We start from the raw sequence: 19,966 nt of genomic DNA, 5'->3' as shown, positions 1-19,966 counted from the left end.
GCCAGCTTTGTGGCGGATGTCATGATTGCAACTCGTTGGCAGGCATCGAGATGTGCTGGGTGCGTCCTTCATGCCTGGCTGCGATTGCGCTTCCGCAAAAGAAGCCTCACAGTAGCAAACGCCATTTGAATGCGGTTTAGCAAACTGGGACATCTGAGTTGGTGTTCGCCAAATGTCAGGAACGAGCTGCAGATCCGCTCCCCTCTTCAGCAGCCCACAGCCTTGTAAGGATGAAAGCGGAACGGAGGTGGGAGCGCTTTCTTGGCCCACCGCAACGGGATGCAAAGCTGTCAAAGGCCTGACTCCGACGCGCAAACTGCACGAAGATCCCGTCTTTGGAGGCGAGCAAAGCAAACAGCGGAGTGCTGGTCTGCCTCGTGGCAGATGCTTTTCGCATCTAGCCGAGAAAGAGGAAAGATTCATCTCCGCAACCAGCGAGTGAGCCAGCCAGGTACCGTGTCGCACTTTGAGAGCGGGTGAGACCGATGTGTTTCTGAGCGCGCAGAGGTGTCTGCTGCGCCTTCTGTGGTATGGGAAAGATCGACGAATGTCTCTCGTGGATGCAATCCTGGCTCCCGCACTTTATCCACTAGGATGGGAGTCTCACCAACAGGTTCTACCAAAGTAGCTTAGACACGGTTCGAAGCTTGTCGTGCTGAACTCACCGCCGACTGGCACGGGTTACAAAGTGAGAACGGTACAAGACAAGGGAAAAGGAGCTCGAAATCGGAATCGAAGCCATCGTGATGAAAGTCAGACGACATGGTTCATGCAAACATGCCTCACGCACCGAGCAAGCGCCTTGTCTTTCTGTTTGGACAGGCCAAAGTGAGAGCGGCATATCGCTGGGTTGGCGACGGAGTCAACACGCCTGTCTTTGAAATCCAAAAGGTGCGCCGTGTTGTTGTGATTGATTGCCCTTGGGGCGGCTGTGCTGACAGACAAGCGGGTCGGAAAAACCCGCTGTGAATAGCACTCTGGTCGGTCTCGCACCGATACAACGCAGATGGTGGCGTCCGCATACAGAGGCAGAGCCGGAGGGACACGAGAGGCATATCCAGGTCTCTCCAGTCCAATTTTCACACAGACCTTGGCCCCAATTTCGATCCATGCATGCAGACGTGGATCGTGACCGACGGAAGGACAGGACAGAACAAAGCAGCGTAGCGGACCGTCCGCCTCCGCTTCCCTTTCCCCTTTCATCCGTCACATCGATTGGGATGCTATCTTTCGCAGCGCAGTCCTCTGTCGCAAACGGGATGTTGTCGGTGGATGCGATCTGTTTCTTCTGAGTGCGAATGGCACTGATGCGGAATCACGGATGAACCGACTCTCCCGCTGTCTCAACTGTCATCGCTGAGCCCGCCGTCCTATCGTCGCAGCCTATTGATGCTGTCATGTTCGACTTTGCGTACAAATGGGTGGATGATGCAAACGACCTTTCACTGCTCGGCCTGCCATAACGCCGATGAATCGCGCCCGGTCTTGCCTTGTCTCTTTCTCCCGGGTCTGGCCCTATGTCCCTTCACGATCGCTGCAGACCGAGACAGCTCCCTTCACCTCTGTTTTCTTTTGAACCTCGGTGAGAAGCAGCTAGATGATGGCATGCGACAGATGCGTCTCTTTGGCTCAGACAACTCGACGCAGGCACGCCGCGAAAAGGCAAAAACCCCCCAATCGGAGTTGCCGCACATGGCAAAGACTCGCTGGAACCCTAGATACCGAAGCGAGGTTGCGGAGTCGCACTCTGTTCCCATGTGTCTCTTGCCCAACCGAAGCGGGAAGCAGGCGGATGGGGGATCTTCACTCACTGGAACCCCACACAACCTAGTTCGAGCACCGCATACAGCGTCTGCTGCTGCTAAATTTGGCCACGTTGGCAATCCTTCCATCCGCTTCAGGCCATTTGCCCTTCAAAGTCCGCCGTGTGGTAAGACGGTCCCGGAAAACACTCGTTCGACTCGGTGTTCTCGGTACAAGGATCAACGTACTCAGAGAGGAATGATCTCACGCGTCTGCCGTGATGAATGGCGCCGCGGGAGTAACAGCCAAATCACGCGGTGATCGATCGAGGACCTTAAGAAGCGTGAGCAAGGCCGACGGATTTCACACCAGCGTCTCGCCCAAATCCAGGCAGAAAGTGTTGTTGTACGTCGAAGTTGATCGGGTCAACTCAAAGGGAAGCGGCACCACGATCACGCTCCTCGATCGACCAAGGGGCTCGACGCGGACGAGCGGGCAGATGAAGCGATCTTGGTTCTTCTCTCCCTTTCTGCCCTCACCTTGGGTCGCATTCGCACCACTTTCGGTGCATTGCGCGTTGTAAATCCTGGGTCCTCCCTCGACACTCACAACAGCCTTACTCTCTGACAGACTCGCGCGGTACGACAGTCGTAGCAAACATGTCGGGTTTCTCGTTGGCCGTGAACAGCTACAGACTGGCAGTGGCCTGGAAGGCTCAATACGTCGATGAGTTGTCCTCGATACGAACAGCGGTGGATCACTCCTCTGAGCCACCTCTTGTCGAGCTCGAAAGGCCTCCTCTGGACGGTACACTTTGTCTGCCGCTGGCTCGGTACACGACTCCGTTCGAGCTCGGCCCTTGATAGTCTCGCGTGCTAGCTATCATTGTCTCGACGGAGTTGAGAGCTGGAGAGCAGATACCATGGTATCATGCCACCATCACAAGCCTCACTCAACCAACGGCAGGCGAGGCGAGGCGAGGTGAGGCAGACCGCAACAATGCGGGCCAGCGTTTGGTTCGCCGGCCGCGCCTCGGGATTCGAGGTTTGGGACCTGGCCCGCCCGCTTTTTCGAAATGATTTGACAGCTCAACTCATTTAGTCACACTGATCTGATGCCTGATATGCACGAGGACGAATTTCCACTCCCGCGTCTCTTGAACCCTGCTTTTTTGCGCTGTGTGTTGTTGATCTCGCCTGCGAAGGGAAAGGGCCAGGCTCCGCAAGCCACATTCAGAAAAACAAAGAGCCTAAAAAGGAGTTTGCATGAGAAAAAATATCACGCCACGAGTCGCTTTGTACTGTATCAATTTGGTCCAGCCTTTTACGTTGCGGTTTCGAACCCTTTCAAGACCACACCATCTCTCGCACAATTGAGCCACGAAATCGATTGAGCAACCATCGTCTTCCCGTCTTAGCGTCATACAGCCTGGTACATGAGACCCATCGCGCCCCGTCACATGGGCTCCTGTGGGCGTCTTGGACGGATCGGCCTCGTCTCATTCGCCTTTCGTTTAAAAGCTTTGCGCTACAACGCCGGGAATAGTTAGATCAATACAGAATCATCTTTACACCGAGGCCTCATCAACAGCGAGAGAGTGGACGGTTCCTGGATCGTTTGAGGTGAATGCGGGTCACCACTCTCAAGGGCCTAATTTGTTTAGCTCCTTTTTTTTCTCGAAGCTTTTCTTTGCTGGCTTCGACTCACCTCGCCTGCGCTAGTCGCCTCGCTTGCATCGTTCTCACCAACGGTACTGAGCCTCCGCCCTTCTATGGTTGGTCTATTGTCTGCATTGAGACCCGGCTACTGCACATCCTCGCAGCGGACAGGCTTGTATGTGAATATTCGCAAAGGCTCGACCAGTGCCTCCTCTTCTCAAAATCGCCATGTGGCAGAGTCGCTGTCTCATTCCCACCCCTCTTTTGGTGCTGTAAGTAGACTGCTCGCGCACCCCAAATGCTCGAGTCAGTCTCCTGTTTCTACTCTGCTTTGAGAGTCGCTGCTCGTCGTCGCGATTCGGTTCGTTGTCTCTGCCTCCGGATGCGCCCGTCTCAATTTGGTCATCGTCTCGCCATGCTTCGAGAGTGCTTCTCCAATACGCCGACTGCACAAGAGTCACTGCTGCGCAGTCACAAACGCTCACAAACGCGCTCCCAATCTGAGAGCGAGCAGAGCGCGGATCCTGCCTTTTTCAGCGCGTTGTTTCGAGTGCCTGAGGGCCAGTGAGTACACCGGTCATGTTCCTGATCTGGCCTGCGAGACAGGATGAATCAATTCGAAAACTCAATTTGGAAAAGTTGACACTGCCGAGGTGCACCCTTGTTTTTGTTCGAAGCGGTCCCGCTCGGTGGAGACAGAAGAGTCTGTTGCCCGTCCGTGGTGGATGTGAACTCGTGGCTGCAAGAGCAACAGGAGGAGTCCGGCTCTCCGCATCTTGTTGCTTGCTTGCCCGTGCTGCTTGGCTGCTGGTGGGAATACGATGCCACGCTTTGCGCCTACTTCTGCTGCCCGCGTTCGCGTTCGAACTGCTGCATAATTGCAGCTGCTGCGCTCTCTCTCTTTGTTCTCTTCAAGAGTTTCCCTTGGATGCAGCTTGTCCGTATCACTCGTGATTGCGCTGTACTGCTGGAGGTGTCCTTTCTGGTGCTGCTGTTGTCGCTTCTGATCATTGTCTTCGGTGTTGGGTCTTTGTTCCTTGCCCGCCCTCGTGCGCATCTCGCTGATCCACTGCGCTTGCCCTCTCTCGCTCTCGCTCTCGAGCATCGTTCCCCGCTCCCTTCTCCCTTTGGACCATCCAGACCACAGCTGCCCTCTCCATTGTTGATGCCCTTCCACTCTCTCGATTTCTGGCTGCTGCCCTCCCTGGTCTGCCTATGTCAAAGTTCCGTCTCCGCTCCTGCCAAAACTCGTGCCGACCTACTCAACCTGGGTCTTCGACTCGTCCTCGTCCTTGGTTTGGTTCTCCGCTGCTCCTCTTCTGCTTGTTCCTCGTTCCTCGTTTGCATCTTTCCCTCTTCGCTCTCTCGTAATCTGCCCTTTGCTCCCTTTCTTGCAACTCGAACTCCGTTCACTCTGCCCTTATAGATCCCACCCCATCCCTTATTACCTTTGTCCACTCCGCTCTCTCTCCACTCTGACCGACTCCCGCTTCTCCGCCCGTCCCTAAACACCATCCTCCCATCCTCGTCACCATCCTTTGTCGTCACCACCATCATCCGAAACCATCGCATCCTACATCCATCAAAGCTTTCACTAGCACCGACTGGCTTGCGACGCGTAAATCTACTCTGTCTTCTGCATCTCTCTCGCTGCAGATCCTCGTCGCCCTCATAGCCGAGCCAGCTCGTCAACTCAGCCCACCTACCATCAGATGTCTGGTCGCCCAGGCGCTCCTACTCACACCATGTCGTACGGCATGGCTCCTCCCATGCACCCGCATCACCTCAACCAAGGCCAGGACTCGTCTTCCCCCGTCCCACCGCCTTCCTACGCTGGTCACCAACAGCAGCAGCAACAACAACAACAACAGCAGCAGCAACAGCAGCAGCAGATGAACCAGTACGGCGCCTCCAACTTTGGCTACCCCAACCAGGGCTTCTACGGTCACCCTGCTCAGCAGCACCCTAACGATGTCGCTTCCCAGCAGCATCAGCAACAGCAACAGCAGCAGCAGCACGCTGGCTACTACTCGCACCACACTTCCTCGCCCCAGATGGACCCCAATGGTCAGCTCTACGCCGCTCACCAGATGAACCACCCGGACATGATGGCCAACGGCCAATTCCAAGGTCACCACCCGGACCTTATGGCCCACCAGCACGGCTACGCTGCCCTTCAGGGCGGCGGTGGCCTCCGACCCAAGCGCAAGCAGGTCAAGAACGCCTGCATCAACTGCCAGAAGGCCTGCAAGAAGTGCGACGAGGGGCGACCCTGCGGTCGTTGCGTCAAGTACGGTCTGGTCGACACGTGCCAGGACAGTGCCCGCAAGGAGAGGCGTCGTGGCATCAAGCGTGGTCCTTACAAGCGCAGGGCTACCACGGGCTCGCAGCCCACCAACCCATCTCTTTCGGTCTCCGGTCCCATGTCGTCGTACGGACGCGACGGTCACATCTCTCCATCGAGCCGCAGCGACGGCATGCTCGGCAGCACGCCCGGTGGAGAGTCCAGCTTCTCCAGCCCGGCCTTCGGCACGCAGGTCCTGCAACCGCGTCCGCCCATGTCGCTCCAAATGCCCGGCAACGGCTGGCAGCCCAGCGCCACCAGTCCCAACATGGACGACCGCGAGGGACTGCGCGCTCGCTACGGCCAGATGGGCAACCAGCCCTCGTACTACGGCTACGAAGGGGATGCGGCTCACCACGCGTACGATCGCAGCTCCTCCGCTCCCGTCGCGCAACCCGGGTCGATGCTGAGCCCCGTCGGTCGATTCCCTTCGGGCACGCCGCAGTCGTCCAACTCGCAGCTGCCCAGTATGCAGTCGAACGGAAGCTACCTCGGCGGTGTCTACTCCAACGGTCGTGTCGGTGGGCTGAGCAACAACGGCTCTACGTCGTCCCTCATCAGCCCGCCGCTGCACTCTTCGACGTCGAACGCGAGCTTCCTCTCGGCCTCGTCGGCGCCGACGTCGATCGCCCACCACCGACTGCACTCGGATAGCTCTCTGGCGACGCTCTCGTCCGCGGGTGCGAGTTCGTCCACCATGTCACCCCGTACACCCCTCAACGGACCCGGTGACCAGCCGCTCCTCTCGCCCAATGGAAACCGAATCGGCTTCACCCCTCCCCAACCCACCGTGCCCACGGCAAGCGGGACGTTTTTGACCCAACAAGACGCCCGTCCCTTCCCACTCAAGATGCCTAAAGCCCCCACTCGTGGTCGCTCCGGCTACGAACAGCCCCAACAACAGGGTGCGGGTTACTACAACAACCTCGCACCCATCAACGTCAAAGTCCCCTCCCAACAGGGTCCACAGATGGCCCAGCGAAGCCCCTACATGGCCGTCCAGGCACTGGCTGACGAGCGAAGGTTCCAAACCCCCAGGATGGATCTCAGCCCCAACATGGTCAAGAACGAGAGGGAGGTCGGCGCTCCCCCCGCCCCCGCTGGCTCGCTTGGTCTTGCCTAACTTTGCGATGCCCTTAGATGACCCGATGATATATGTATACGACCCCCTTTCCCCTTGTTAGATGTAACGGTGTTTAGATACGAAATGGATTCCTGCTCAGATTTCACACATGCTCTTGGTGTTGATGTGTGCGTGTGGCGGAGTTGCTTGCTTGCTAGCGTCGGGTCAAGAGCGGCGCGCACGATATGCTTCGGCAGTGAAGCCACTGGACTCGGCGGCGTCCTGCGACCTTGTCCGGTCCGAGTCGCCGCTGACGGCTCGACACAGAACGCGGGGTTCTTGGCCAGACTGGGGGCAGTCTCGTGTTCTTGCCATGGGGCAGCAGGTGCGATCTGCCAAGCCCACTTGTCGACTCGCATCGCACCTTGGCGCGTTCCAAACCGCAGTCGTCTCGAGCCTTCGCACCCTGGCGCTGCGGTCGCGGTTCAGGCCAAAATGACAACGCTCCATGGCTGCGCACCCTAGATGATGGCATCGACTCGCATCGCATGTTGCACAGCATCAGCGTTTGTGGCCAGTCTATGCACGCTTTTTCGCCATCCACTTCGTCATTAGCACCCTCTCATCACAGCTCCGATGACACCTGGTCAACGATGTCCTCCCACGTTCCTCCTTACGTCACAGAAACGCATTACACGGCTCCCAGATGGCACACGCACGCAACACACCGTTGGAGATCTAGCATCTATTTTGCGAATCTAGCAAGGTATACTGTGCATCACTCCTCCTTCTCCCCTTCACATGCCTGTCGCGGGTTCGTCTAGTCGCATCTCGACCGGGTATCCGCTCAACCTATCCACACTAGCGAGGAAGAACCCAATCCCGGTCCAAAACTGCTTCTGCACCTCGCTGCCCGTCCAAAAGGGACACAGACTCGTGTGGTCGAGATTGTCGATTTCGAACGTGTACCACTTGTTGTCGCGCGGATTCCACAGCTCCTCGTCTCCTTTCGGGGACGGAGGGGAGGGGGGGAGGAAGGAGGAGAGCTCTTCCTCGGAAGGCGTGGTCAGCGGCTGGTGATCAGGGTGGAACGCGCGGAGAGAGGTGAGATAGGCGATCTTGGCTGCGGATCGCGCGGTGGAGAGCATGTTGCGGTTCGTCGAGATGTTGGAGGTTGCTGGTAGCGGCAGACCGTCGGTTGCATCGACGGAAGCATCTTTGAGCAGTGTCTTCTCAACCCTTGTACCCGAGGGTGGGAGCGCGCCGTCCACATCGACCAGCGTCTCGCACTCCGACGTGGACGAGCGTGAAGAGATCACCGGGGACAGTGATGGTCTTGACTTGGAATCCGTCGATTCCATCCTCCTACGCCTCTTGCCCGCAGGCAAACTCGCCGGCATCCCGCTAAAATGCTTACACGTCTCTTCCGCGCATTCGAAGGGATGCCACTGGCTCGCCAACGGCACAACTCCATCGTTCTTCCACCACTCCTCCCGCACTTTGCCCTTCAGAAAACCCGGTCTGGGGTCCAACTTCGTATAGTCGAAGCGACCAATGAGCCAACTGGTGTACGTCAAAGGCGACAAGGACCAGAAGCTCTCGGGTCGATGATGACCCTGCGCATCGGGAAGGGTCATCCCGCCTGAATAGGAGCGATACCATGTTTTACCGCGGCGTGATCGAGGGTTCGAAGAGAGTGACCAGGTCTCGGGGGAATCAAGTTCGCGTTGGGCAAAGGTGCATTCCCACGGAGCACAGTCTCGACCACCTGCCCAGTCCGACCGCCATAACTGACGCAGCAGCTCCCCGACCCCTGCTGACTTTTCGTCCTGCTCGTGCTCCTGCCTGCCAGCACCCTGCTTGGTGTCGCCATGGGAAATTGCGGTGGTGTGGCCAGCTACCTGCGTTCGAACAGCCTTGCGCCGCCGAGCAGAGAAATGCCACGCATCAGCATGCGCATCGAACCCCGGCACATCGATGTACGCCGCTACATGCACGAGTTTGCTCAACAAATCGCCAAAGCTGAACATCCGTACTTTTGGATAGGGCAACGGTTCGCTGCCGAGACTGTAGACGAGAGGCGTGCCCCGGAAAGGGGAGGAGACGGAGGTGATGCTCAGAATCAGGTCTTCGGGTGTCCATCCTTGGCCTTCTTCTCCCTCCTTTCCTTCTCCGTGGGTGTGGTAGGACAGGGCGTGATCGAAGAACCCTTCTCGCAACAGCTGTTGCAACTTGAGGATCGTTGGTCCACCCAAGCTGTGACCTAAGAAATGCGCCGGTGTGGTTCCCCAACTTGGGCAGAGTGGTCGATCATAATGACGACCGAACCGCGCATGACCGTGTTCGCGCGCGTGCTCAGCACCGTAATCGACCGTGCCGCCTCGAAGGGCGTAGAAGAGTTCGCACGCTCGATCGTGCAGACTGCTCACGGGGCCGATGGGCGCAAAGACGACAGAGCGGGATGAACCGATGGAAGAACGACGCGAGGCGGGTGAAGGGTTGGGGGAAGTATGGTCGATCAGTTGTTGGTGGCCTACGCCGAGGTAGAGACGGAACTCGTTACCCCATACGACGGATTGAGCGGCGGAGAGGAACCCTTCGACGATGATTAGCGGTGGTATTGGTGGTGCGCGGGTGTCGGAAGAGGAGGAAGAGGAGCTAGAGGTTGAAGCTTCGGCGGCGGAGGTGGATAGCCCGGCGAAGGGCCATATTGACGGCATGATCTGAGAGCGTGTATGTCAGAAGTAGCGGTCTATCGTTGGGTGATGGATGTCTATGGCATCGTGTAGGGTATCGTCAGATGGTGGTGGTGATGGACGGAGCTCGAGCCCGTCACCGACATCTCCAATCACCGCCGGGAGGACGATCTTGCAAAGTGCATTGCCGCGGAATGTTTCTGTGCACAAACCGGCCTTTTCTATGGGAAGTGGAGCACGAGTATTACGCAAAAAGTGGGCTGATCCAACGCGACGGTCAGCCAAATAGAGCTTTCAGGCGGCGATAGAAGGCATGCCGAAGAGTGCCGAAAGGATCTGCAAAATCTCAGCTGACGTCGCACAAAGCTCTGTCTCGGCTAGCACGTTTGAGCCTCGAAATAGCACTCACACGATTGAATGTAAGGTATATGTAGGGAGAAGAGATGTAGATGGATATCTGCGGCCATAGAACCTTGAAAGCACCGCATCCCGTCCGATCTGCGAAGTTAAGCAAGGTATCGCCTAGTCAGTACTGCGGTGGGGGACCACGCGGGAATCCTAGGTGTTGCAGTTCTTTTTTGCTCTCGTTCACCAGACCCCGCCCAATGCACCCCACCCACCAGATTCCATCTTCATCTTCATCAGACGGACCACATGCTCAACAGCCAGGAATGGAAAGCGTCGACATCGTTTGCATTGCTCTCGCCGATAACAAGATGTCGATTTATGGATGAAATGTCCCTACTACCGCCTCCCTTCGACGTCCGGCCGCTATGAAGAATCACAGCGAGATGGAAAGCGCCGCCAGGTTCAAGTTATGCAGGAAGCAGCAGGCTCGGTATCTAGATTTGCAAACAAGGGTGCTTGTCAGCGATCTTGATCTGCAGAAATGGATTCGAGGGGGTTGATCTTGGTCCCAGCGAGCGCCCGAACAGCCCATTGGAAAAGGCAGCGGGTGACTCTATAAGCCAGGACCGTGGGTTCAGCACAGGCGAGAGGGGGAGGGATGTGGGGAAATGAGAAAGGCACAGTCGTGCACACGGGTCACGCGGGATGCGATCATGTCGTTGTTTGCGAAATGGTCCGTGGTGTGCGATGAACAAAGGGTATACGTTCGCAGCGAGGGCCGTGCTGGTTGACGAAGGAGTCGTCAGGGTATCAAAGTGGAATCGGGTATCGTTGGTGAGGAAAAGATGATCAATCGTCCTCCTTTTGCGGAGGCGGTCCGCAAGGCTGCAGCATCTTCTCGGTGAGCTCAAACTTGACGCGAGCTTTGCTTTCTCCGTCGGCGAGCGCGTGGTAGGCGAGCAGAGGTGGATGGCCGACGATGGACGAGCTGGTGTCGCGCAGCTGATGTGTGATCCATTCGCTGTTGAGCAAGATCGAAGGTTCAAGTCAGTATGGAGTGTGCCTGAAGTGGAAGGTATTGATGGTCGAGCACTTACTGCTTCTCGGTGTCGGCGTTGATGGTGCCGGTGTACCTGCTGTGCAGGTGCTCCAGCTGCGATGCCGCCGTGTACCGCAGATCCGACATTGCGCCAGCTGAATATGCCACGAGCTGACGTGTTTGACGGAGGAAGGGAAGACGTATGTGGTCGTAGCCGCAGCTGGTTGAACCGACTGAGCTGCTTGCAAGTCGACTTTTTTCTTCTCAGAGCGTGGGTCTTCGGATCTGATCACCTGTGAAATTGGCTTGGTCAGCAGTAGGTAATTGCGCTTCCAAAAATCACGGTCGCGTCTTGGCTTGAGCTGCTTTTTGCGTTCCCAACCCCTGCAGACGGGCATCTCGCCTCAGCGCCAAATTTAAGCGCTCCAAAAAGCAGCTCGGACTTGTTTGACAGCTGCACGATGCAACTCGGTCATGTCTGCCGAGCCTGTCCTTCTGAGAGGCGCAAATCCACTCTCGCCTCCTTTTCACTCCTTGACAGCATCTCTCGCTTCGAGCTGCGATTCATTCGGAGCCTGCAAGACTAGCTTGATGGCATACCGAGCCTTGCAAGCCTTGAAAGGCCGCCTTGCTCAGCGTCGAGTCCGATTCACTTGGCATGCACTCTTTTGTTCGAGCTCAGGGTCCAACCACTGGCTTCCCTCCTTCGGCGCGTGATGCCTCGGACCAGCATGCCTCATGGCCGCTTTGACCGCTGGCGTGGCTGGCCTATTTCCCTCCGCGGTGCTGCAGAATGATAGTCAGCCTCGTACCGTTCTCGCTCAGGGCACGCTCCTCTTCGCGCTGCAGCCCTGTCTCACTTGCAGATCGACGCTCTTGCAGCCTAGTGACCCCACCCGCCTTTCCGGTGCAAGGGCTCGGATATCGTGCAGACTATGGTCGATGCCACCTCTGAGCTGGCCTCGCACAGAGCCAAATCTCTGCCCTCCCTGTCTGCTGGAGGAGCACATGACGGCAGTGATCTGCATTGCAGCTTCGTCGTACCGACCTCTTGCCTTTTCTTGATTGCTGGCCTGTCGGCCTCGATCATGCCAGCCGTGAGCCAAATCTGAATCGTTGAGGTTCTATCACTTTGCACTTTCTTCACCATCATCGTCCTCCTCTTCGTCGTCATCATCGTCTTTGTCATTACCATCACGCCTCTATCACTATATTCTTCGACCTTATCATCATTACGATCACGACGGCACCTCGTCCAGCGAGCCTTTCAGCGTAGTCTGCGCGCAACGACCTTCTTCCTTCGACAGTACGGTCGCGTCTTGCTCATCCGGGCATTTGATACGCAACCATGTCGAGCACAGGCGCTGCTGCGGGCGGTCACAGCGGCCTCTCGACGCTGTCGACCTCCCTCCTCGCCGCCGCGTGCACAGCTGTGCTTGCCGCGCTCATCTTTGTCGCCGTGGCGCTTCGACGATACCTTCGCGCTCGCAAACGCAGATCTCTCCTCAGTACCACCTCGTCACGCCCCGTTTCCGCCGCAGCCATCTACGCACAGCACATCAAAGCAAAGTCAATATCCACAGACGAGATCAGCGAGCCGCATCTCAACTTCGCGCCAGATCGCGCTCACGACGCGCGCCATGACTTGACCAAGATGTCGCTCTCGCAGAGGACACTCGTGTCAGTGCGACAGCACAACTTCTTCCCCATGAAGACGTTCGTATCGCCAAAGTTCCCCAACCCGGCACTGCTGTCGCCCCGGATGCAGCCCCCCGTCTATGCCGACTTGCCGCCGCCGCGATCGCCGTGGACGCCCAAGTCGCCCGGCCTCACCGAGCTCACCATGTCGCCCGGTCCCAGCATCTTGCTCAAGCCAATGGCGTATGGCAAGTCGCCAAGAGTACCATCACCCTCTCCCTCTAAAGACACCCTGGTGAACGACCAAAAGGAAGCGACAGAACAGAAGAAGAAGCTCACCCGAAGTGCAGTTCCTTCCATGCTGCTTCGCAGCCTCGGTGTTTTGCCCACGAGCGCGTCCAAGCCAGCCCTGTTGTCGGAAGATAACAGGGGTCTGGAAGGTGCCAAGTCGCAAGATGTCGCGGACGAGCCGTCCCTCACACCCATCCTCGACCTCGGCATCGACTTTGGCAACGACGAATCATTCGAGCAGGCTCTTCAGCTTCGAAGCGACTTTTCTTTCGATCTTCCCACCTCGGCAGTAGCAACACAGCCAGCGCAGTCGACAAAGGTGAGCGCTGGCATGCAGAGCCTCATCGAAGCGCTTTCGCCTGCTCAGCCAGAGACTGCCACACTTCCAGGCTTGAAGGCCAGTCCTGCATCGCAATTGAGCACATTGCCATCGCCCGCTTCGGTCCGATCGCATCTGCCAACGCCGCCACCTTCGCAGAGCCTGCCTCCTGCGCCGACCAGCGCGCCCATGCACAAGATGCCCTCCAACGCCTCTTTGCAAAGCAAGGCGAGCCGCGCGACAGCAGCAAGCAATGCGTCGTCCGCGAAAGAGACGTTCCACAGCGCCACGGGCTCGATTGGTCAGATCTTCGTCGACATGGCGGCCTTCGACTCTGCACCGTCTCCCTGCCTGCCATACGACGAAGAGGAGCAGGAGGTCCTCGAATCCTCCTACCGCCCGCTCAGTCTCGGCCTGGGACCTACCAAGAGCCCATCGCAAGGCACGTTCACCAAGATCATCAATGGCTTGCGAAGGCCTTCCAAGAGCTCAGAGATTGACCTCGAAGCAGGCAATTCCACCGTGGCAGACTCGATGACGACGCGATCCTACTCCAGCGATGCCATGTCGTACAGCTCTTCGCAGACGAGCGTCGACCTTGAGGCAAACTCGAGCATCGGCAAGGCCAACATTGTGCCAGCTGCTTCGATTCCTCCTCTTCCGCCTATGCCCGTTTCTATGCTGAGGGTTGCGGAGGACAAGGCGCCTCAGGCTAGCTTCCCGACTGTCTTTGAGGGTCAGTCTGACGCTCCCAAGGCTGGTGCAGTTCCGGTTCGACCGATGCGCAAGAGAGCTTCTACGCTCGGGGCACTCGACCGACCCAAGCTTGTCATGCCCGACCTGATGCACCCGCGAGCTGCACCCATGCCGCCATCGCCTAGCATGGCCGCCAAGATGCCGAGCCCGAGCATCAACGTCGAGTCGGTCGAAGTCAACTGTCTCGGCCTGACGAACCTCAAGGCCAAGTCCAGCGACCACCTCCCTCTCGCAAGCACGAGCAAAGGTGCCACCATGAACTTCATGAGCTCATACCACCGTGCTCTCATCCCGGATCCTCCTGCGGATGGCGGACATCTCTCGCCTGGTCTCGGCGCGGACAGCCCCATCTTTGCCCAGCTCAGCCCAAAGTTGCGTAGCACTTCGCCTTCGATGAGCCCCAAGCCTGGCTTCACGGACACTCTCAAGGCGAGGTTGAGCCTGCCCCGCAAGTCGTTCAGCAGCTCGCCTGGTCTCGCATCGAAGAACAGCACGCCCAACTTCAGCCCCCTTCCCAGTCCCATTAGTGCTACCTTCCCGCTCCTCGCAACGGGCGAGGACGTCGATGGCGCTGCCACTACGGATGCGACACCCAAGATGACGGCGAGCAGGCCGGAAAAGTCCTCTGCGCGACCTGGCACCACTCCTCTTCTGTCTCCGCAACCGGACGAGGTTGGACTGGGGATCAGCAGCCCTGCGATCCTATTCAACGGTCAGGAGATTGAACCCACCAAACCGCTTCGATTCAAGAAGGCGGCTCCCGCAGGTGGTCTTCTCGGTGGCTCGCCTCAGTCGGTCTACTCTGCCGCGTCGCCATCGCCCATGCTGCACGCCGGTCAATGGGCCACGTCGCCGGCAAATGACCGCGCAGCTACGCCATCCGAATCGCTCTACTCGCCGCTCATCCCGATCGGTGAGGCTTCGCTCAGCTCCTCTACTGAGCGCATCGAGTTTGGCGTCGCCTCGTCGCCCGATGTCCACAGCGTCCCCTCCGCCCCGGCCATGCTACACCAAGATCTGCCACCCACCAGCCCCAACGACGGCGACGTCACTCCACGACCTCCCTCCACGTCCTCCGCCGGAGCCCGCGCCGACGACGAAGATGAGCACCTGCACTACCGCGACTCGGTCATCAGCGTCGCCGCCTCGACCATCAGCATGATGAGCAACAGCACGTGCATGTCCGACTCGATGGGGGACGATCTCGACCTCGCAGCCGACCGTCGGGCCAAGCTGCTGGCCAGTGTCCAGCAGAACGTGGCCAAGGCGCAAGCCAAGGATGCCAAACGGGACAGTCAGGCTGCGGAGCGATACCGTCTGTCGCAGATGCCCAAAACGTCATCACTCCGTAACATCCCCGAGGAGAGCTCTACGATGGGTCTGGGCTTGTTTGAGAGCGAAGAAGAGGTGGAGGAGGAAGAGGAGAGGGAGGAGTTGGATGACAGTCCGAAGCGGGCGTACGGGCGAAAGAAGGTGAACGATTTGATACTCGCGCCGCCGCAGCAGCGGGTGGTGGGGCCGTTGACGCCGCCTCTGACGCCCATCGATGGGACGGCGATGTACCAGTCGCGACACGCGCCGTCGGAGAGCACGAGTTCGGCATCGTCCATGGGCTCGACGACATCGATTCCGTTGCGACTGCGACCGATGCGCGGGGCAGCACGCAACCTCGCCCCCATCGATACGGCCGCCGCTGCCCACCTCTCACCCTATGGCGGTGAGGTTTCGCCATCGTCGCTCAAGCTTCGACCCTTGAGTCTCGCCGCCAGCCTCAATGGAGATGGAAGCCCGATGAAGCGCAACGATCGAGCGTTCTCACCCGCCCTCCGAAGCCCTGTGCCTGCACACATGGGAGGCGACCGCTCCTCGCGCTACAACGACGAAGGTCGCAGTTCCCGCTCCACCACCTACCGCGCCGGTGGCATTTTGCCCGTGGTCGGCGCGAACAGTGCTGCGCTCGAATCGCGCCGTGTCGCACACGCCGAGCCGTCTCTCACTCACTCGGATAGCTCAAGTTCGCTCGGATCCATGTCGTCCAGCCTGGGCTCTTTCTCGCGCATGGGCCACTTCCCGAGCCCCGTCAAGTCGACTTTCGCCCAGGCAGGGATGGGCAAGTCGATGGGCATGAGGGGGATGATGGGCTCGAGGGGCAGCGAAGTAGGCGACATGCCCGAGTCGAGCAGCGTCCAAAGCTTCGCCAGCAGCAACATGGGCCGGATCGGATACAAGACCAGCGATCTCTCCGTCGCCATCTGATTCCACGCCAGAATCACACAGCCGTATTAGTATCGTCATCAGGAGCGCAAACGAGGACCATCGCCGGGAGTCGTCTACAGACGACTCGATCGGGATCCGTCTCTCTTGCCTCCAGCGGCTTCTTACTTTAGTGTATCATTGCATCGTTCCGGTACTACCGCTGTATTTGTACGTTGCCATCAGGGCAACAGAATGACATCGACTGTCGTTCCATCATGATCATGCGGTTGTCTGATAGCTGTGTCCAGTGAGCGTCGCCAGCATCTGAGCGACGTTGAGGGGCGACGAGCCGGCCAAGCTGAGAAGTCAGATTTGTTAGAACGACATCCTCTTCGGACAAGGGCAAAAATTAGCATTCACGTGACTCAACTTTTGACTTCGGCCGAGGGGCCCGCGTTCAATCAGAGAAAACCATTCAGACTGCTCTTGCGCCTGGAAGTGGCATCGCCTCGTTCATTCTGCCTGGCTGCTGCCTCCAATTTCACCTTGAGCCCTGGGTGGCTGTCAAATCTTGAATCCGTGTGAGGCCCACAGCCTGGAAGAAACCTCGAAGCCACGACTGCCGTCTGCAGGCACAGAATTTCCCGCCCGGCACACCAGCAGCCAAGCAGCTGAGTGCGAGTCTGCGACTTGGTCGTCATCATCGTCTGTCCGGCTTTCCATCCTCAAGACCCTCTTCACCATCTCTTCACCCTTTTCGGAACTTCGTCAAAATGGTAGGTGTTCGACATTCAGCAGATACGACAGAGATAGCACAGCATGGCACAGCGTTCGACCGACTTGATGCAGGTTCGACATGCAAAGCATGGTTCAGCAGACGGTCAGGGTTGTTCAGGAGGATGTGACTTATCGACGCTATGCGGACTTGGACGATCAATGATCATGGTACTAGGTCACTGCGAGATAGAGCATGTTGCCGTCTAAGAAGGAATTATGATGCACCGACACGCACACAGCAGCACCACGACACTCCGTACAAGCAGTCTCAGGACGGAACCCATGGTCATGCTCTCGGACGCTGGATGTGTTGACCTGCACGCAGCGTGTTGCTTTCGACGACATCGACCATCGATTGCCAGCGCAGAGACATAATCAACAACAGTGATGTCTCGTGATGCACGGCCACCGCAGATTGCAGTCATCACCGGCACCAAGCAACCCCTCCCGAGGTTGATGTCATAGACAAGGCACTGGTCTTTGCCCTAGCATGCCATGCACACTTTCAGGAGAAGGAGCAAGTGCCATCGACGGCCATCACACCATCATCTGCGCAATCTTGCGGTCATCGTCCGTTGTGACTCTCAGCCTTGTCCCGCAACCGATTGTCGTCGAATCTACATCCGCCTCCTCGACGTGCCATGCTGCTGCAGCCTCTTGCCATCGCTATCATCACCACCATCCTCGTTCAACAACATACTCACACCCCGCCATTTGCATTCCACCCAACAGGTTGTCAAGACATTCGAACTGCAATCAAAGTCCAAGACGGACCTGACCAAGCAGCTGGAGGAGCTCAAGACGGAGCTGCTCAACCTTCGCGTGCAGAAGGTGGCTGGTGGTTCGTCGAGCAAGATCCTGCGCATCAACTCGCTGCGCAAGGACATTGCCCGTGTTCTCACCGTGATGAACCAGAAGCAGCGCGCCAACCTGCGCGAGTTCTACAAGGGCAAGTCCCAGATCCCCCTGGACCTGCGCGCCAAGAAGACCCGCGCCATCAGGCGCAAGCTCAACCAGGTATGTTTCGAGTCGACAAGAAGAGCGGTGCTATCGAGGAGGTGCGGAGCAGGAGGCGCCATCGATTGGGTCAGGCTCATCGCATGCAGAGCGGTACAAACGGTTGTGGTCGATATTGGTCATTGCATCCGGACAGCTCCAGTGCCGAAGCCATGGCCACAGACTTGATCTGATCACGGAGATGGACGCTGTTGCCGGACGCACCGATGACGCTGTGCTGCAAGACAACCCATGGACACACTCCCCACCATTGTCGATAAGCAGGTCTACCATCTTGGCATCACCCAACGCCCCGCATCTCAGACCTCCGCACACCGCTCTTCTATTGCAACACTTCCTGTCATCTCAACATAATGCTGACCCTCTTTCCCTCACTCTCCTTCACCATCGCAACAGCACGAGCGCACCCGCATCACCGAGCGTCAGCACAAGCGCGAGATCCACTTTGCCAACCGCAAGTACGTTCTCAAGGCATAAGCGTCTCTCCTCTTCTTTGCATCCTCGATTTCGCTGTTCCCATTCTGCGCCTGAAAAGGTGAGATGGGATAGCATGTTACACTAGTCATTCTCGTTGTCGTTTCTAACGGTGACGCTTGCACACATCACACACACCCAAAAAATACTATGATCGGTTCTCGAAAAGGGCCGGTCGTTCTGCTCTCATGTTCGTGCGTGATTCGTGCGTGATTCAGTGTCTAAGTTGTGTGAAGGTTCAATTGTGAGGTTGATGGAGGGTGTGAGTGTGGGGGGAGGAGGTGGTGGGGATGGGTTGGTCCAGGATGTGGACGTGCGCGTTCGGGCTTTGGTCGTGTGTCCACTCACAAGGTCTCAGCATGTCGATGTGCACCTTCGACTACGGCTCGTTGGCGAGCAGGGCCGACACATGCGGCACGCCAGGCTCAAGCTCGGTATGCTGCGCTATCGCGATGCATCGCAGACGCTCTTATCCACACCCCCCCTGAGTCGACCTTGTATTGTGTCCCCGGCGTGTCCTGCCCAGCACTCATATACACTCTCTCACTCGAGCTTTTCCGTCGACATCAAACTTGCACCGCGTTGATATGCACGCTAGCGAGAACCACGCGGCTAGTAACACGCTCGTAGAAACCACATACGAGGGGAGATGCTGCTGAAGAAGGATCGTATTGTCAAGCACTACCCTGGTAACTTGGTCGGTGCGTGCGAGTGTGTGTGCTTTAGGCTCCGCCGCTGTTGTTCGAGAAGCAAAGGTGACATGCACGAGAGGGAACGAGACAGCAGTTCGGTCAGCGGTCGATCCCTCCTTCGTCTACACAGGGAACTGCACGGGACGAGGAGACTTACACAAGCTGCAAGGACGACAGAATCGCAAGTCGTAGGGATAGACGAGAAGGCGAGGAGGGACAAAGTCAGCAGGGCAGTTCGGCGCAGCGACATGGTCGACCATGTCGTCTGTTCGGTAGAGGATGCACAACGTACGATCGAGTGGATTGGAATGTGAATCTGTGCCAACAGCGAGTCAAGATCAAGGTGGGCGTGTTAGCAACTTCCTCCCACTCCATGCTTGTCATTCTCTCGACACGGCTGCGACAAGCCTTCGTTCGACTCGGTTGCCGTTCGAAGCATTCCAACTGGTCGGGCCGTACGAATGCGATGGGAATGCTGCCATGTGAGAATCAAGGTGTGTACGTACGAGCTTGACAAAGTACCCAATGAACCCCATGACGACGAATCCGAGGCCTACCGCTCTGCAGATCTGAATGTATTCTGTTGTCGACCCAGCGAGAACTTGAGGAAGTCAGCACAGGTCCCGCTCGCATCTCTCTTCATCCTCGACTGCCCATGCCTTTCCCCTCCCTGCGTAGAGAAGGGAGGCGAAGCCGGGGTTGGTGGTTGCTCACCTTTGCGGTTAGGCTTGGTGCATCGGTTGACAAAGTGCGTCCCTTCGCGGAAGAAGTTCTGCGGGATATCGACGAATTCCTTGATCGTGTCCGACATGATTGCAGCGTCCTGACCACCTGTGATGGTATCGTTGTTGATGTGGTGGGTGACGAAGGGAAGGGGGTGCGTCGAGATCTTCCTGCGATGAGGGAGGGAGGCCG

The 19,966-nt window shown here is 57.7% G+C and overlaps 6 protein-coding genes across 6 annotated transcripts; 3 read left to right on the top strand and 3 right to left on the bottom strand.

Annotated features, from left to right (window-relative positions):
- Positions 1-5,113: 5,113 nt before the first annotated feature.
- On the top strand, positions 5,114-6,868 carry PSEUBRA_004598 (Zn(2)-C6 fungal-type DNA-binding domain protein; the record flags this gene model as incomplete). The annotated part of the gene is made up of 1 exon (XM_016438148.2): positions 5,114-6,868. One exon carries the CDS (start codon positions 5,114-5,116, stop codon positions 6,866-6,868), a length of 1,755 nt encoding a protein of 584 aa, XP_016291672.2.
- Positions 6,869-7,605: 737 nt separating this feature from the next.
- PSEUBRA_004597 (uncharacterized protein) lies at positions 7,606-9,528 on the bottom strand (the record flags this gene model as incomplete). Its single annotated transcript, XM_016438141.2, has 1 exon — positions 7,606-9,528. The coding sequence occupies one exon, from the start codon at positions 9,526-9,528 to the stop codon at positions 7,606-7,608; it is 1,923 nt and encodes a 640-aa protein (XP_016291671.2).
- Positions 9,529-10,701: 1,173 nt separating this feature from the next.
- Positions 10,702-11,038, bottom strand: PSEUBRA_004596 (Splicing factor 3B subunit 5/RDS3 complex subunit 10; the record flags this gene model as incomplete). The annotated part of the gene is made up of 2 exons (XM_016438132.1): positions 10,702-10,873; positions 10,950-11,038. The coding sequence occupies 2 exons, from the start codon at positions 11,036-11,038 to the stop codon at positions 10,702-10,704; spliced, it is 261 nt and encodes an 86-aa protein (XP_016291670.1).
- A 1,201-nt stretch (positions 11,039-12,239) lies between these two features.
- On the top strand, positions 12,240-16,151 carry PSEUBRA_004595 (uncharacterized protein; the record flags this gene model as incomplete). Its single annotated transcript, XM_016438144.1, has 1 exon — positions 12,240-16,151. One exon carries the CDS (start codon positions 12,240-12,242, stop codon positions 16,149-16,151), a length of 3,912 nt encoding a protein of 1,303 aa, XP_016291669.1.
- A 713-nt stretch (positions 16,152-16,864) lies between these two features.
- On the top strand, positions 16,865-18,362 carry PSEUBRA_004594 (Ribosomal protein L29; the record flags this gene model as incomplete). Its single annotated transcript, XM_016438120.1, has 3 exons — positions 16,865-16,867; positions 17,601-17,885; positions 18,282-18,362. 3 exons carry the CDS (start codon positions 16,865-16,867, stop codon positions 18,360-18,362), a joined length of 369 nt encoding a protein of 122 aa, XP_016291668.1.
- Positions 18,363-19,204: 842 nt separating this feature from the next.
- On the bottom strand, positions 19,205-19,862 carry PSEUBRA_004593 (Protein translocase complex, SecE/Sec61-gamma subunit; the record flags this gene model as incomplete). Its single annotated transcript, XM_059465333.1, has 4 exons — positions 19,205-19,213; positions 19,344-19,367; positions 19,558-19,631; positions 19,766-19,862. The coding sequence occupies 4 exons, from the start codon at positions 19,860-19,862 to the stop codon at positions 19,205-19,207; spliced, it is 204 nt and encodes a 67-aa protein (XP_059320572.1).
- Positions 19,863-19,966: the final 104 nt, after the last annotated feature.

This window comes from Kalmanozyma brasiliensis, assembly GCF_000497045.1.
Source record: "Kalmanozyma brasiliensis GHG001 unplaced genomic scaffold PSEUBRA_SCAF3, whole genome shotgun sequence".
In the NCBI taxonomy this organism is placed as follows: domain Eukaryota; kingdom Fungi; phylum Basidiomycota; class Ustilaginomycetes; order Ustilaginales; genus Kalmanozyma; species Kalmanozyma brasiliensis.
The sequence above is the reverse complement of the archived record's forward strand: the minus strand, read 5'-3'. Positions and strand labels throughout refer to the sequence as shown.